At 44.2% G+C, this 17,663-nt stretch overlaps 2 protein-coding genes across 2 annotated transcripts in view; one reads left to right on the top strand and one right to left on the bottom strand.

The window, feature by feature from the left end:
• Positions 1-13,003, top strand: part of SNTB1 (syntrophin beta 1) — a 241,787-nt gene extending 228,784 nt beyond the window's left edge. The window contains exons 5-7 of the mRNA XM_070477497.1: positions 2,578-2,774; positions 7,247-7,437; positions 9,641-13,003. Coding sequence (XP_070333598.1) covers positions 2,578-2,774; positions 7,247-7,437; positions 9,641-9,733 — 481 coding nt within the window. The 3' untranslated portion in view covers positions 9,734-13,003. The remainder of the gene's footprint in view (positions 1-2,577; positions 2,775-7,246; positions 7,438-9,640) is intronic.
• A 2,706-nt stretch (positions 13,004-15,709) lies between these two features.
• The window catches only part of MTBP (MDM2 binding protein), a 72,466-nt gene continuing 70,512 nt past the window's right edge, over positions 15,710-17,663 (bottom strand). Inside the window, exon 22 of the mRNA XM_020872093.2 lies at positions 15,710-16,697. Coding sequence (XP_020727752.2) covers positions 16,659-16,697 — 39 coding nt within the window. The 3' untranslated portion in view covers positions 15,710-16,658. The remainder of the gene's footprint in view (positions 16,698-17,663) is intronic.

The raw sequence follows: 17,663 nt of genomic DNA, 5'->3' as shown, positions 1-17,663 counted from the left end.
CTGAAATACAAACACCTTTGAGTAGAGAAACCCTTCGGAGCAACTAAGAAAACAGTGTGACTTTGTGTTTTCTCTACATGCTGCTTCTTAATGAATTTTTACCTGACCCTCAGTCCCTTTAAATTCTCTGTTAGACTTTTGAGAATTGCTCTCGTTTTATTTACTCTCCCCCAGACGATGAAGCCTCAGGCAGCTTCTCGAGGTCACTCTCATCACACAGCGCTCTGCTTCCTCCCGATGAGCTGGTCTCCACATGTGAAATCCCTGGGACGGGCGGGCAGGAGCGGTGTCAGCAGACTTCCCGGCACAGCGTCCCGGGCTCCTCTCAGCAAGCTGCAGGGAGATTCTGTCTCTTATAGTCACCTCTTGTTGAGGCAAAACTGGCAAATAAGTGTATACCATGATGATTTCCTGTCCATATCCATTATGCAATGATTACTGCAATCAAGTTAATATATCCATTACTTCACATCGTTACCTTTTTTTTTGCAAATTTTATTTTTAGCAAATTTCAAGTCTAAGTGACGTCATACAGTATCTCTTTCTCTGTCTGGCTTATTTCAGTTGGCATAATGCTTCCAGATTCATCCATAAGGTTGCAAATGGCAGAATTTCCTTTCTTGTCTAAGGCAGAATAATATTACATTATGAATATATGCATCACATCTTCTTTATCGATTCATCCACAGATGGGCACTCAGGTTGCTCCCATAGCTTGGCTATTATAAATAGTGCTGCAGTGAACTTGGGGGTGCAGATACTTCTCTCCGATATTGATTTTGCTTCCGTCAGATATATTCTCAGAAGTGGTATTGCTGGGTCCTTTGGTAGTGCTAATTTTAATATTTTGAGGGCCCTCCTGCTCTTTTCCGTAGTGGCTGCACGAATTTACATAACCACCAACAGTGTGCAAGGGTTCCCCTTTCCCCACTTTCTTGCCAACCTTTTTTATCGTTTCTACCTTCTCTATCTTCAAAGAACTGTACAATCAAAAGCCTTTTTCAATTAACCTTTTTCTTCAAGTCAGCATTGCAAACCACCCCTCCCACCGAATTTCAACTTTGTAAATAAAAGAAAGCTCCTCAGAGATATAGGAGCTTGTCAGTCGAAATTCAGTGGGCTAAAGTAGGTTTTATTTTACTGATAATTTTGGTCTACAGTATTTAAGCTTGCAAGAGAAAATAAGCTTTTGGACTTCTTCCGTACAATTTTTAATACAGAGGTAACAAGCCCTTTGCCTACGAAAAGAACTCTCCCATCCACCAAGTGAATAACACCTGGAATTCCACTAGCAACTGATGAACTGTTTCTTTCTCTATTGAAAGAAAAGGCTGAAAATGCAAATATCCTGGAGACAAGTAACATTTCCTACATTGTACTCATGCTCTCCTGCAAATTAATGATAGGAGAGTCTCTCCCAAAAGGAGGCTGGATATGGAGGAGAAGGAGAAAGCATAAGAGATCCGAGTGTTTAAACGGGGCGAGTGACAGGGAGGAGCCAGCCCTTCTCAGAAGGCAGCACCCGAGACCGGTTGCCCTGTTTCCCCTGGCCTGTTAGGAAGGATGGACCGTGGGAGTCACGTTTTATGCTGAATGTATGTTCTAAAGTCAGTGTGAAATCGCGTCCAGTAAAAATCACTTTTGAAAATCACTTTAATCTCCCATTAAATGCAGTTCTCTTCCATGTCTGAAGAAGTCCAGCATCACTGTGCTTCTTCAAGCTTTTCAAAAATGTTTATTTAATGGTTCATTTTTATTTTGGCTGTGCGGGGTCTCCGTGGCTGCTCTGGGGCGCCCTCTAGTGGCGGGAGCGGGAACTGCTCTCCCATTGCCGCTCGGGCTTCTGCTCTGGGGCTTCTCTCGTGGAGGCCGGGCTGCAGGCCTCCGTCGTGTGGCTCGCAGGCTTAGTTGCCCCGAGGCACATGGGATCTTCCTGGACCAGGGGTCGAACTGGTGTCTTCTGCAAGGCAAGGTGGATTCTCGACCACCAGACCCCCAGGGACGCCCTCTTTTTCAATCTTTACACAGACACACAGATTGCTACTTCTTTAGCCGAGTCCCATGGTTGTCTGCTTGCATTTGGAGACTGAGTGCATGAGAAATGCACACCCAGAAGTACATTTTTCTGCAGCCAGATACTCCAGAGTACAAGAAAAATGGTGTGTGTGGGGGCAGGGGGAGGGAGCTAAATCCAACTCAGAAAACAACAGATTTCCTTTCTTGTCTCACGCTTGTGCTGGGTCATATGTATTAGCGGTGGGGGTGGGGGTTACACACCATTTAAAATTGTTCTCTCAGTCCTTTCCGTATCTTCCTTTTTGGTCTAAGTGTCTGAACAGTCAACCGATGCCCAGCTCTTGGCCGCTGTAATCATCTCCCTCCACCACGCATGAGGACCTGAGTGAGGAGGGGGCAGAAAACCATTGTGAATGTTAGGGTATCCTGGATCCTCGGGTTCCAGATCAGAAAAGTGAGAGCAATTCAAGCAAATCACCAGCTGGAGCTTTTTCTCAAGTGACGTGTCAGGTGGATACCATAGCTTCCATTTTGATCATTTCTCCCTCTTCTTCTCAACAGGCTGGTCCATTCTGGTCCAGGAAAAGGATCACCCCAGGCTGGTGTGGATCTGTCTTTTGCAACGCGAACTGGTACTCAGCAGGGGATTGAAACACATCTCTTCAGGGCCGAGGTCAGCAGGGACCTCTCACACTGGACACGGAGCATAGTACAGGGGAGTCACAACTCGGCGGAGCTCACTGCGGAGGTCAGCACAGGTGCGCACCCGGCTTTGGGCTCCTGACGTCACAGCCTTATGGGAGGGGGCACCCTCCCACTGCATCATGGCCTCATCGTAGATTCCATTACTGGCTCCTCTTGGGGTACTTAAAATTCCAGAGGTAAACTTAAATTTCAGAGATACATTTCAGATTCTTCTAAATGAAGACACTAGTAATGCCCTACTAAAATGGGACCTAGAAAGCAGTCCCTCTCGCCACATCTAGAGAAAGGCCAAGAGTAGCGATGAAGACCCAGTTCAGCCAAAAATTAATTAATTAATTAAACACTTTTTTAAAAGCTTAAAAAAGAACAGTGATGCCAGGCTTCTTGAGACATGGGAGAGAACTACACTTCATGGGAGATTAAAGGGATCTTCATGAGTGATTTTTACTGGATGTTATTAGTACATTTAGTAATGCTCTACTTGTCCCGTTCTAACTGTTGCTTCCTGACCTGCATACAGGTTTCTCAAGAGGCAGGTCAGGTGGTCTGGTATTCCCATCTCTTTCATAATTTTCCACAGTTTGTGGTGATCCACACAGTCAAAGGCTTTGGCGTAGTCAATAAAGCAGAAGTAAATGTTTTTTTTTTCTGGAACTCTCTTGCTTTTTCAATGACACATCGGATGATGGAAATTTGATCTCTGGCTCCTCTGCCTTGTCTAAAACCAGCTTGAACATCTGGAAGTTCTCGATTCACGTATTGTTGAAGCCTGACTTGGAAAATTTTGAGCATTACTTTACTAGTGTGTGAGATGAACTTAAAAGTAAATAAATAAAAGATGGGTTGCGCATCAACATGCAGCAGGGTTTCTCCTCATTTCCTTCATTTGTGGAAACATGAAAAACCAGATATTTTGTAGAATTTCTACTGCAGCATCTCTGAGATGATCAACATCTTTTAAAAACTATCCTGGGGCCTCCCTGGTGGCTCAGTGGTGAAGAATCTACCTGCCAATACAGGAGACATGGGTTCGATCCCTGGTCCAGGAAGAGTCCATATGCCAAGGAGCAACTGGGCCCATGCACCACAATTCTGAGCGTGCGCTCTGGAGTCTGGAGGACACAGTCCTGAGCCCCGTGCTGCACCTACTGAAGCCACGTGCCCACGAGCCTGTGCTCGGCAACAAGAGGCGTCCTGCAATGAGAAGCGCGCACGCTGCCAGAAGGAGCCCCCTCGACAAGAGGCGCGCAGGCTGCAAGGCGGAGGAGCCCCGCTCACCGCAACTGAAGAAAAGCTGCACAGCCGCGAAGCCCCCACACAGCCGGAAATCAATCAATCGATCAATCAATAAAGTTATTTTTAAAAGTTATCCTGAAGATGGTTAGTACTCCCAATATTTTCCAGCATTTTTGAAAATGTTTCTTGATGTGTCACTGAAGTTTTCATTTTTGGTACGTATTCTGTCTGGCAAGCAAAACTAGAGTTTTGAACCTGAGAAATGTTAAAGGCTCAAGTCACCTGAAAACGAAATTTCCTGAAGTTGTATGTGTGTTCACAGAGAAGTCCAGACTCCTAGCAGCAATCAGGAGTGTTCTAGGAAAGAACAAAGTGGCCAGAGGGGGTTGGTTTAGTTTACAGTCCACACATTTCATAAAATTCTCTCTATAAGCTGAAATCTACTTTGACAGAAAAACAATGAGGCTGTTGATTGACCAACCCAAGGAAAACAACAAAGAATTGTGCAGCGTGAGCGAGCAGAGCGGTGGGAGAGAAGAGTTATGGAAATGACCCGAAGCCCAGTTTCAGATGCAAAGATGCCTGCAGGGAGCTGGAAGGAGGGGCTGGCATTTTCCTCAGAGCCTCAGTTAGGTTGATAATGCGTTCAATTTATCCTGTGTAGATTAAGAGAGCCTTCAGATAACCGATTCCATTATCTCAAGGCCACAAATACCACTTTGGGTCAATTAGAATTAAAAGGAATCACGATCAGTTAATTAGACCATCCAGTGGCATAGCTTTAAAGTTCAAACATAGAGGAAAGGGGAAAAACGTTTAGAGCCCAGTTGCCCACATTTTGCAACGTTAAACGGTGTCAAAAATGAAGATTCAAAGCAGGAAGCCGTGGATAGATGAACCTGTGCGTAGGGCAGGGACAGACACACGTGGAGAACATCCGTGTGGACACGGCGGCGGGGACTAGCTGGGAGAGCGGCTCTGAGACATGCGCGCGCGCGCACAGACACACACACACGCACACACACGCACGCACGCACACACGCACACACACACGACTGTGTGCACGCCGGGGCCGCTGACGCGCGCACGCGCGCGCACGCACGCACACACGCACGCACGCACGCGCACACACACACACACGCGACTGTGTGCACGCCGGGGCCGCTGAGAGCCTGCGCTCTGCTCGGGGAGCTCAGCTGCGTGCCCTGCAGTCAGCCAGGCGGGTGGGATGCGGTTTGGGGGTCGGAGGAAGGTCTCAGAGGGAGGGGGTATGTGTGTGTATAACTGATTCACTGCATTGTACAGCAAGCAATAACGAATGTAAAGCAGTTATACTCCATTAAAACCAACGTAAAAAGATGGGACGCATCGCGGTGGCTGGGCTGCCTCCGCGCCGCGGGCTGGCCAGCCCTGAAGCGGACGGGCGGTGGAGACCCGGGCCCCCGAGAGGATGTGTGGGCGCTGCCACGGGCCTCTGCCCAGGACTCGCAGCTCCATTAGAGAAGCCGTCTTCGGAAAATGTCAGCCCTTAGTTACAAGTTGAAAGATGGGCTTGAAAGGAAGGAGTATATGTTTTAACCAGTTAAAAGCCTCTTCGTTCTGAGAGCAGAGAGACAGCCTGTTGGTCCCACCGCCTTAAGACCCGGAGCGTCTCTCGCGGGATCCCTGTCCGGCCCCTCCGCACCCTGCGCCGGAGCGGGACGCCGAGCGGAGGGAAGGGCTGGATCCGGCATCGGAACCGCCGGGCTGGGGCGTGCTCGCCTCTCTGAGCTTCGCTTTTTTCACTCCTCGTCCTAAGCTTCCCAGGGGCGGTAGGGTGAGACTCATCCGGTTTATAAAGCTGAGTTAGCGATGGTGTAATCAATACTGCCTGCATCTTTGCGCCTCCCTCAGAAAGGCGGTGTCTCGGTTTCCCTGAAGAGCTTTCAGATGCATATGAAGGCCAGAGCCAGTTGAGTTACCAGGGTCTGTTAAATGTGGTCTTTTGTAAGACAAACAAACAAAAAAATCCAATCTGCTCCTTAATCACCTTTCCCAGAACTCTCTGCTTTATTTTTGGGGCTGTGCGTTTTGAGGGATCTTATTTCCCCAACCAAGAATCGAACCCTTGGCCTGACAGGAGACCTAACCATCAGACTGCCAGGGAATTCCCTCCAGAACGCTTTGGTGAAGGGTTTTAACACTCACAGGTCTCCCTAACAGAAACTTGGGATCGGGAGGCAGGCCCCTGCTCTTAATCGGAAAGGGCTGATGTCTTTTCCTAAAGGTAGCGTGGGCCACGGATGAGTGCTGGCACCTGACCTGACCGGGAAGGTTCTGTTGTTCTCTGGGATGGGGGGGCGCCTGCGCACAGCAGGCGAGGCTGACTGCACCCTGGGCGGTGGGGGACGCGGCTCCTTCTAGAAGCTGCTCCTTTGCACCGCGATCTGCAGCAGCGGCTTCTCCAGGACCCACGATGATCGGATCATCAGGGAAATTCCAAAAGCTCGCCTTTCTGTTTATAAAAGGAGCTTTGACTTTTTTAAATGAAAACTCAGGTTGGCTTTTAACAGCTCGCTGCTGGCTTCCTACATGTGTTTTTGTTAACTTGGGTAATGTCACTGGGGGAGTGATTGCTTCTTTGATTGGGTGACAGGTGCTGCATTAATTGATTGATGATTGATTCATTTATAGATTGCGTGTGCGTGTGTGTGTGTGTATGATGATGAAGACAACGATCAGAGGTAGCTTACTCTAAATAAAAAATGTCAGGGACTTCTCTGGTGGTTCAGTGGCTAAGGATCTGCCTTGCAATGCAGGGACTCAGGTTCCATCCCTGGTTTGGGAACTAAGACCCCACATCCGTGGGGGCCACTGAGCCCCCATGCCAGAACAGAGAGAAGCCCCCCGGCTACAGAGAAGACCCCTCATGCGGCAACGAAGACCCAGTGCAGCCAAATACATGGTTTTTTTAGGGTCAGTTCTTTCTCCAGCTGGAGACAGGACCATTGGAACACCTGTCTCCCTAGATACAAATCAGATGATTACATTAGGGCTAAAGCCCAGATAAAATGCAGTTAATCTCAACAAAAGGAATTTCTTTCTGTTTATTTCCCTTCATTTCACGGGACAAGTTAAATGACAATATCATAATCTAAGGAGAATACTTTCATGCACATTATTAATTTTTAACTTTAGAAGGCAGCTCTGTGGCTGGGCCTGGGGGTGGGGAGGTGAGGTTAAGTGCCAGGGAGAAGGGACGCCCTTCCACTGCTCATTACTCACCCTTCCTTCTCTGTCTTTCTCTCAGCTTGCACCTACAAAAACCAGGAGTGCCGGCTGACCATACATTATGAGAATGGATTTTCGATTACCACTGAACCACAGGAGGGGGCCTTCCCCAAGACAATCATACAGGCTCCTTATGAAAAGCTGAAAATGTCTTCAGATGATGGAATCAGGATGCTGTATTTAGATTTTGGAGGCAAAGATGGAGAGCTTGTGAGTACACTTTTCTTTAGACTGTGATTTCGTGTGTTTCATGTATGTGCAACTCACCCATACCGGCTCGCAAACACAATACTGCCTTTTATTTATTTAACATTTGATTATTAACAAAGTATTTACAGGTTCATGTCTTAATGGATGCTTGCAAAATAGTGATGGCATCCAATTTTTTCAGCCCTTTACTTTGGTCTCATTTGAATATTACAGAAATATTTGAGTCAAAGGAAAGGATCCTTTATATAGTCAGCATTCAATTCTTCTCAGAGAGCTCCCCACCACCGTCAAAATGTACCATTCATTGTTCAAAAGCATCTGATCTAAACTGGGCGTTGTGCGAGGTGTCAGGGACACACGGATGTAAAATGCCGGTCCTGCCCATGGTCTCCGAGGTCTCAGGAGTGCAGAAGGTGAACAGCCCAGAGGGGAAGGGGCAGCCAGGAAACCCAGCAGTGCTGGTCAGCCCCCCCACGCAGAGAGAGGACCAGACAAGGACCGGGAACTGGGAGCTCGTCAGGAGGCATCCAGCAAAACCAGTGACTTTGTCAGTCAGGGTGACATACTTCTTCTATCACTGCAGATTGCCCATGTGTTTAAAATCATGATTTCCTCCGATGTTACCGACTACCATAATGAAAAAATACATCACTCTACTTCCTCTGAAGAGTGGAAGTCACACTTGCCTCCACTTTCTAGCAAGGGTAGTTCTCAGGAAGACACGGCATCTCTTAAGCCGTGGAACATAGAGCTGCAAAAAAGGACTTTGATTTGGAAAAGCCGGTCTCAGTCTAGGTCCTTCCTAGTCACTGGCTTAGTCAGCAAATATTTATTGACTCATACTTGATAACCTAGATGGGCGTGGATACATAAACTGCAGAGACAGATCTCTAACAATAAGACCCAGTCATTGCAACTCAGCTCTTGGGCTTGCGGGACTCTCCCGCCCTCCCTCGGGCTTCCCTGGCGGCTCACTGGTGAAGAATCTGCCTGAAGTGCAAGAGCCTTAGGAGGCGGGGTTCCATCCCTGGGTCAGGAGGTCCCTGGAGGAGGGCACGGCAACCCGCTCCAGCGTTCCTGCCTGGAGGATCCCACGGACAGGGGAGCCTGGCAGGCTGCAGTCCACGGGGTCACACAGAGTGGGGCACGACTGAGCGCCCCTCCCGCCCCCGCTCCCGTCTCTCGGAAGGAAAGGCCACACTTCAAAGAGCATGCTAAGCCCACGCTCCGCAACTGAGACCCGCTGCAGCCGAAGTAAATAACTAAAAATTAAAGAAAGGGCTTCTATGGGTACTGAGTCGCTTCAGTCGTGTCCGACTCTGCGACCCCGCGGACTGTAGCCCGCCAGGCTCCTCTGTCCACGGGCTTCTCCAGGCAGGAACACTGGAGCAGGTTGCCACTCCCTCCGCCAGGAGATCTTGTACATATATGTACATATGTGTATAGCCGAGTCATTTTGCTGCACAACAGGAATTAACAACACTGTAGTCAACTATACTTCAATAAAAAGAAAAATTAAAAATGAGATTAAAAAAAGAATTAGGAGCAACACAGTGCTCTTGAACTAGGTCAGATTAAAAACTCAGCCTGTTAGGCCTGACCTTGTGCCGGCTCTATAGGGACGCACAGGGAAAAGCCGCCTTCAGGAGCCTCAGCAGACAGTGCTGGAGGCGCTTACGATTCCACGAGCTGTGAGGACGCGGCTTCTGTATTTTCTGGTTTGCGAGGGGTTTCCACCTGCGGTGTCTCATTTTAATACTCTGCCCTGCAAGTTAGGTTGGACTGAGAATACTTTTAAATGAATTGTCCAAGATTATGTACATACCTGAAAAGTGTTAGAACCAGGACTCAGATCTACGATGGGAAACTTAGCACTGCCTCATGCTGTACCTCATCCAACATAAATAATCGTGATACCAAAAATAAAAGGTTGAGACAGTCAAGAGCAGCACTGATATGTACGCTATTGGTTTGTATAAATTTCACAGAACTTGTTTTGGGAAATAAGATATATGAGATGTAAGGAGTAAGTTCAAAGAGTTGGTTTTTTTTAATCTCATTGGGGGGCAAGGATTTAAAAACACAGTTGCTCCAGTTAACACTTAAAAGCAGGAAGTGCTTGGCTCTGTTTGATGTGTAAATCAGTATTTTGTGTCAAGCATTCATTTAAAATTTTTCCTGTTCTCTTCTTTTTAAATTTCAGCAACTGGACCTGCACTCCTGCCCCAAGCCGATTGTCTTCATCCTTCATTCCTTCCTGTCAGCTAAGATCACAAGACTGGGGCTGGTGGCCTGAGCAGAGGGGCGAATGACCTCTGAGCAGAGGCGGCTTCGGCACCCCCAGGACAGCGTCGTGTCGGATAGCATCCGCAGTGACCGCCAGGTGCAGCACATCAGCTTCAGACCCCGAGCCCTGAGTAGCAGCGTCCAGCTTCCCCGTCAGTTTCCGCAGCTACAAAGGGTACCCTCAGAAAACACAGCGAGGACTCTGAGTGGAACTGTTTTTTAGCGCAGTAAAAGGGTAGAGAGGTGAGGCTGATTGGAAACACACAGCATAGCTCTTAGATAATGACAATCAAGGATATGCTACTGAAACAGCATGTGCGGCTCTTAACCATACAGCTTCTAGGCAACTGGTTCACCCGCTAAGCCAGGGCTGAACAGATGAGAAAAGGATGTTTCCCACCTCCCCCTTCCCCACCCCAGGAGTAAGGACCCCTGGTTTTACTGTGCTCTATTTCCTACTTCTGAGTTGACTTCACTGGTAAGGAAAGTACTCAAATGGAAAGCCACCTTTTATTTAAGTATGAAACATCTGTTACTTTTTCTTAATGAATTACCTTTCAGTGATGTAGGATGATTCCGCAGTGTTCTTGTGAGCATATGATGAGTGGGAATTAACGCATCAGATACTTAGCTGTAAGCCAGTAGATTCTGAGCCAGAGTAGACTGCTTAAATTGCAAAGCTTTGCTGAAGAGTGGTTTGCGTGAAAGAATTAGTTCTGGGACTACACTCATACCAAGGCCTGCTATTTTAGAGCCATGACTTAGAGATTTATTTATAGAAAGCAAATTATGGATTTTTTTAAAAAAAGATTGTCATTTGAGAGAGATATATATAATAATTCACGGCAGGTTAACTAACTATACCCATTTTGTGGTTTTCAGTGGAAGTGCTGAGCAATGTATTGGCCCTTATTTCTGCCTGTGCTGTATGCATGCATTTTCAAGCAAGTAATAGAGCCTTATATGATTCTGTTTAATGCTGGGTTTTACATAGAGAGCCAGTGTTATAACCAAACCCATGAATAGCACTCTCAGCTCTTTTGGAATTCCAGGGAAATAATATAATGACCTGATATTTTTCTACAAGAATATTTTCAGACAGCATAGTGAAGTCGCTCCGTGGTGTCCGACTCTTTGTGACCCCACGGACTGTAGCCCACTAGGCTCCTCTGTCCATGGGATTTTCCAGGCAAGAATACTGGAGTGGGCTGCCAACTCCGTCTCTAGAGGATCTTCCCGACCCAGGGATCGAACCCGGGTCTCCTGCATCGCAGGCAGACGCTTCACCGTCTGAGGCGCCAGGGAAGTCCCCGATAGCACAGTCTTATTGATTTAACACTTTTATCTTTCAAAACACGTTCACTGAAAACAACCTGTTATTTGCTTTTAAAGTCATTTTCCTCAAATCTTGAAAAGTAGCTCTAGAATTTCCATATTTGCAACACTTCTCTCCTCTGTAGAGGAGACAAATGTTCCAGGTTAGATTTGTGTCTTTTCAGAGAGCTTTAAAAAGTGATTTTGTTCACTCAGATACATGTGTTTATGGGGTTTTACTTTAGACCAGCATTTTATTTTAGATAGGTGTTTCCCCAGAGTAAGATAAGTAACATTAATTCAAGTTCCAAAGGGTATTGACTGAATGGTATTTTGTGTAGAGGGAAATAAAAGGGTTAGTAATCAAAAACTGTTACATACGGCATTAAAAAATGTTAAGAGTTCATGGTTGCAGCCCTCTTCAAAGACTTTATTGTACATTGCAATTCTGCAGGGGAAATGATCCTAACACACAGGGATGATCCTATGTCATTCCTAACACATCTACAGAACTACTTTCTAAGACATCTTATGAAACTAGTGTTTAAACACACACACACACAACAATCACTTTGGAAAACATAGCTTTAACACTGATTTTGTTTTGTTTCCTATTTTAAAATGCTGAAGAGTGAAGTCCCAGCCTCAGTGTTGTAGGAAAGCTATGATGCATCTGTAAATTGTAACACACTCTTTCATGATATATTTTCAAAATCACTGGAATGTTGTTATACAAGAGAACTAGTGTATTGTAAATAACATGAAAATACAGATATTAATGCCAATAGTTTAATTCAACTATGTAATCTAAGGTGCTCAGTACCACATGAAGTGTGAGTTAATTACTCATAATTAAGTTGCAAAGATCTTATTATATATTTATAGACATTAAAATGATCATAATTACAAATACTGTTTCTTCATCACTTGAGTTTTAGACTGATTAATATCTGGGTGGGGGTCAAAAGAAACTACATTCTCTGCATTTATAAAAGTTTAATTTAAATATTTATATTTTAGAAAAATATATTTGAATAAAATCAATGCATTTTCTGAATTAAAATATTAGTAAGAAATAGCAAGAATAGAAATAAGAATTGTGTATATAAATCATTTTTCTTCCTCAAAATTAAACTGTATATCAGAGTAGCTATGATGAATCAATTCAAATATTCATCTTTCCTCCTTCAATTCAAATTCAACCAGTTACTGCTTCACACTGTAGATTCTAATCTTGTCTTGAGGTGTGTTATGAGTGATGTGAGTAACACAGACTCGTATGTCTGGATCATACCTGGGTGCGGAGAACAAGTCAACTGTCATTTTGGGGGATTTGTTTTTGTCCAGTTGCTCTGTGATCAATCTGTCTCATGTTTGAACTGATGAGTTATTAAATTCACAATGTCTGTTCTTTTAGGTGCAAACTAACCTAATGAATGATGTCTTAAACTAGACCTTGAGGGAAGCTGCCCAACTGTTAATTAGGTGAGCCCTGTGGTGTGGTGACAGATCTCTAAATCATCCCATGGGAATTTAAAGAAACCCAACAGGAATGCAGATATCAAGTTTCTTTTTCTGACTTGACTAAGTAGGAGAAACAAAACTATAAATCTATTTTAAAAACCATTCAGGCAGAGACATTTAATTAATTGTATCAATTGATGCACTCAAGTGCTAAAAAAGAAAATGCATGTTGCTTTGTCCAAAAGCTTGTTGACCCTGCTTGGTTGAAGTTAGAAGGAACGCTCTTAATGGGCAGGAGTCCTCTACAATTAATGAGTGGGGGCCTTTCTGGCCCTTGTTTTACAGATATTAAACATTCTCTCTTGAGGGGACTGGAGTGGACTGGGGTGAGGAAGTGATTTATGAATGTACCATGAGTTTATAAAAATGTGCCTATGTTTATAGCACTGTGGCTATCCTGTAAAATTTATATATGAATTAAATAAATATTCACCTCTGCATACGCTGGGCTGGCCAGTGCATTTCCTTAATAGCCACACAGGGATATGGGAGCATAAAGACACATCTTGCTGATCTCTTCCTCCAAGATTGGCCTAGAAAGGTGCTAACAGTGCGGGTGGGGGTGCCACTAGCTGTTTTTGTGTGTACAGTTTCATGTTGCATCTTCACCTTAGGGCTTTCAAGTCTCATTTTAACTACATTTTCATGGAATTTTATCTATACACCAAGCGCCAAATACTCAAATTCTCTTTACTACCATAACTTGGTTTGTGTTCAAGTTACCTGTAATAAATACAACAGGCTGGGGTTAAGAAGTCTTCTACTATTTGAAAACCGGAAAAAATATGTATAAATCATAGATAAGGGACTAGGATACAGAAACTATAAAGAACTCTTACAACTCAACAATAAAAAGAGAAATAATCCCACTGAGAAGTCCTTAAGAAAGGATCTGGTGGACATTTCCCCGAAGGAAAATATCCAACTGGCCAATAAGTGCATGAAACGATGCCCAACATCGTTACTCTCCAGAGAAACGCAAGTCAGAGCCATGATGAGACATCGCCTCACACTTCCTGTCAGCTGTCAGAAGATAAATACTGACAAGAATTAGCAAGGAGGTGGAGAATTGGAGCTGCTGATGGAAAAGTCAAATGGTATAGCTGATGTGGAAAACAGTCTGCCATTTTCTCAAAAATTAAACAGTTACTACATAGTCCAGCAGTTCCACTCCTAGGCATACATCCAAGGTAATGGAAAATATATGTGCCAAAACTTGTACACAAACGTCCACAGTAGCAGTATTCATGATAGCCCAAAGGGGGAATCAGCCCAGTGTCCATCGACTGATGAATGGATAAACAACTGTGACAGGTTCATACAATGACATGCGGATTCATGCTACAACACGGGTCAGCCCTGAACACCACCTCATGCAGAGAACCTGCCTGCCAAAGACAAGACATGGGTTCCATCCCTGGGTCAGGAAGATCCCCTGGAGGAGGGAATGGCAACCCACTCGAGTATCCTTGCCTGGAAAATGCCACAGACAGAGGAGCCTGGAGGGCTGCAGTCCAGAGTCTGAGACTAAACAAGTAAGAGAGGCCAGATACAGAAGACCACACACTGTACCAGTCCCTATCTATCCAACATCCAGAACAGGCAAGCCCAGAGAACAGAGGAAACGCCTGCCTGCCAGGGGTGAACAGAAATGACTGCTCATAGATACGGAATTTCTGCTGGGGTAATGGAAATGTGCGGGAATTAGACGGTGGTGGTGATCACACACCTTGTGGATACACTAAAACCTACTGGATCATATACCATAAGGGGTGAATTCCATAATGTGTGAATCACATCGCCAGTAAAGATAAAACTTGTGGGCTTTCTGTGTATCCAAAGTTAGTCTAGTCTAACCCATGAAAACCGCATCCACCAGAGAGGGCCTCCTTGGCTGTCGGAGTGCTGTGGGCAACACCCCTAAGAGTCATAAAGGTCGTTTTGTCTTGCTGAAAGGGTCTACTGAAAGTATTCCTAAGGCTTGAATGAAGCGATTTATCACTGCACCTTTGGTTTGATCTTGAGGCTATTACTTACTTGGAGAACCTTTTGCCACTGGAGATGAAGTGGGAAAACATTTCATTTTCCAATCCAGGATGTTCCAAGTCTTCAGTATCTCCCAAAATGCTGCTAGAAAACCGGACAGTCTCTCCTCTAGTTGATCTATCTCATCCTGTGCCTTTATGGTTTTCAGCCAAATAAGCAAACAGATGACTCATGGACACTTTCAACATTGTTTGGAACCAACCTTAAATAGATCCGTGAGTTCATCTGGTACTTCTCTCCTCCAGGCTGTATGTGTGTGTTTGGTCCCTCAGTCGTGTCTGACTCTCTGCGACAGGCAGGAACGCTGGAGTGGGTTGCCATTCCCTTCTCTAGGGAATCTCGCCCACCCAGGAATCGAACCCGGGTCTCCTGCACTGCAAGCAGATTCTTTACCGTCTGAGCCACAAGGAAGCCAGCTTCTCTTTCCCGGGTGATGTACCCAACAATTTTCCCAAACACGCCATCACTGTGGGACAGGCTGAGCTGGCCTGGCCCTGTGGCTCCCTTTTTCTCTAAGGCCCTCACAAGGAGAGGACGTTCTAGGCGTTACTCCCAGCACAGGCATCACCGTCAGAACAGCAACGCCTGCGCTCTGCTCCGTCCTCCCTCCTGTCTGCCCTCCGAGGTCCCGCACACGGGTGTCCTAGAGACAGACAGGCCCGGTGGCGGGGCCTCTCCTAGACACAGGCGCACGGCACGCGCAGCTGGCTTCGGCCCCGCCTGCAGCTTCTCCCATGAGTTCAGTCCGTGCCAGAAACGGACCCGAAGTCTCTGGGCCTTTCAGGGATCGCTCCTGCGTACCTGCTTTCACATTTATCTCAAATACCTTAAGTCACTGTTTACTTTGAAGCATTTTTGTGGTGATGGTTCAGTGGCTAACTCGTGTCCGACTCTCGTGACCCCGTGGACTGCGGCCTGCCAGGCTCCTCTGTCCATGGGATTCTCCAGGCAAGAACACTGGAGTGGGTTGCCATTTCCAGTATTTTTACAGAACATTCACAAAAGTTAGTAAGTATGAGCACAGCATTGAAGTGAAGGTGACACAGTATACTCAGACACCCACAGATTCCACTCTGAAAGAGCTATACTAAGGAGTAACCAGTGATGCACCAGAAATATTCATTTAAGTTTCATTTACAATAAGGAAACATTAAACTCATACGTCCAACAATGCAGGAGTGGTTAACTAAACTGATTCATTTGAATCATGCAGTTATTAATGATATGATATAAAATGACATGATATATTATTGTTATACCACATTGTTAAGTGAAAAGCAGGCTATAAATTAATATACATACATATCACACATACTAATACACATACATAAACACACACATATGACTGCAATTTTGAAAATAAATATAATGTTGAAAAATATTAAATACCTGTAGACAGAACAGTTTTGGAATTTTTTCCATTCTCCTTAGTATTTTGCACATTTTCCAAATTTACTGTCATGGGAAAAGATGTTTTTTTTTCTGGGAGTAGGTACTTAAGTCATTTTCACTACGTCTTATTTTCACAATTTTTCCTCTGTTTTTCATCCCAAATAAACATAAACAGCTCCAACAGCAGTGGCCCCCGGGGAAGGGGTAAGGGAACATGACTAAGTATATGAATTTTTTTGCCAATATTTTCTAAACCAAGGGTCATCCAATAAATCAAGCTGTTGTAACACATGAGAAAAGCCACTGGCAATGTCTTTCTTAAGACTCAGCAGTTTAAATATACCTAACAACAAAGACATTTACCAAGAAGTAAAGAAATATCTTTTTCTATTTATTGAAATAATTAAATAACCAAGAGTAAAATTTTTAAACATATATATAAAAATATTAACTTTAAAAATTAAAATATAGTAAAACTATAAGTATACAAATTAAAGTTACATTAACTGAGCAACGTTAAAACTATAAAAATACAGGGTATTTATGAAATTCCTTAGAAATGGAACATTAATTCTTTGAATAAAGTTTGAAATTTGTAATTTTCAAACTAAAGAAGAGCTTCATCCAATTTATAATCATCGAAAGGGAATGGTTCTGTGTTATTTCTTGCTTGCTTTTTCTAAGACCCATTCAATCACCTACGGGGAGAAAAAATATGATTATGGTACATTCTTTTGAAAACAAAAGCAACAGACAAATACATTGTTTAAAAGAGTATGGTAGAAAATTTAAGACAAAAAATAACACATCAGACTCTTCAAAATAATTTCATCTAAAAAACACACTTTACTAGTGGGGAAGGGGAGGGGGAGAGGCAATGCAGCAGGAGGAGACTAAGAAGCACAAACTGTCGAGTATAAAATAAGCTACAAGGATGCCCTGTACTGTGCAGGGCATATAGCCAAAATTTTACAGGAACTGAGTGGAGTATAACCTTTAAAAACTGTGAATCGCTGTATTGTACACCTGTAACCTATATAATATTATACATCAACTATATTTTAATTTTAAAAAAGGATTATCAAACACAAAAAAATCAATATAGCATTTACCTCTAGAGGTGATGGAGTAAGATATGGTGGGGAAGAGACTCTTTGGGGCTTCCAGGGTTCCTGAAATGTTTTATTTCTCAGCCTGAATAGTGATCCCAAGGATTTTCTCTTTTAAATTGTGTTTCTTTGCATATGTATTTACATATTATATCAAGAATTTTTAAACCGAAAAAAAATCACACATTTTATTTTCTTGCTAAAGAACATTTTTTGGTGAACTTACGTTGCAGAATACAACCGTAGTGTTTCTCACTGGACAAAATGAAGACACTGCTCTATTTCCTCACCTTCATTTGAAAATATGTTTTTAAAGGATCACTAAAAATAGAATTAAACCAAGCTTTGAAAACAGCTAATCAAAATGGATTAATTTTTCCAGCTCTTTGGATTATTCTTTTTCTTTCTGAACATTAATTTAGAAGCTCTTTTGTTAAAAGAGAAATCTCTTAAATACTACTAAAGACCCTACTTACGTAAGTCCATTATTAACTCTTTTAACGAGTGGTCACAGGGACACAGTGGAAAAGACCACTCACTAATTCTCACTGCTTA

Source organism: Odocoileus virginianus, chromosome 15, assembly GCF_023699985.2.
Source record: "Odocoileus virginianus isolate 20LAN1187 ecotype Illinois chromosome 15, Ovbor_1.2, whole genome shotgun sequence".
Classification (NCBI taxonomy): Eukaryota; Metazoa; Chordata; class Mammalia; order Artiodactyla; family Cervidae; genus Odocoileus; species Odocoileus virginianus.
This window is presented reverse-complemented; position numbering and strand designations above follow the sequence as displayed.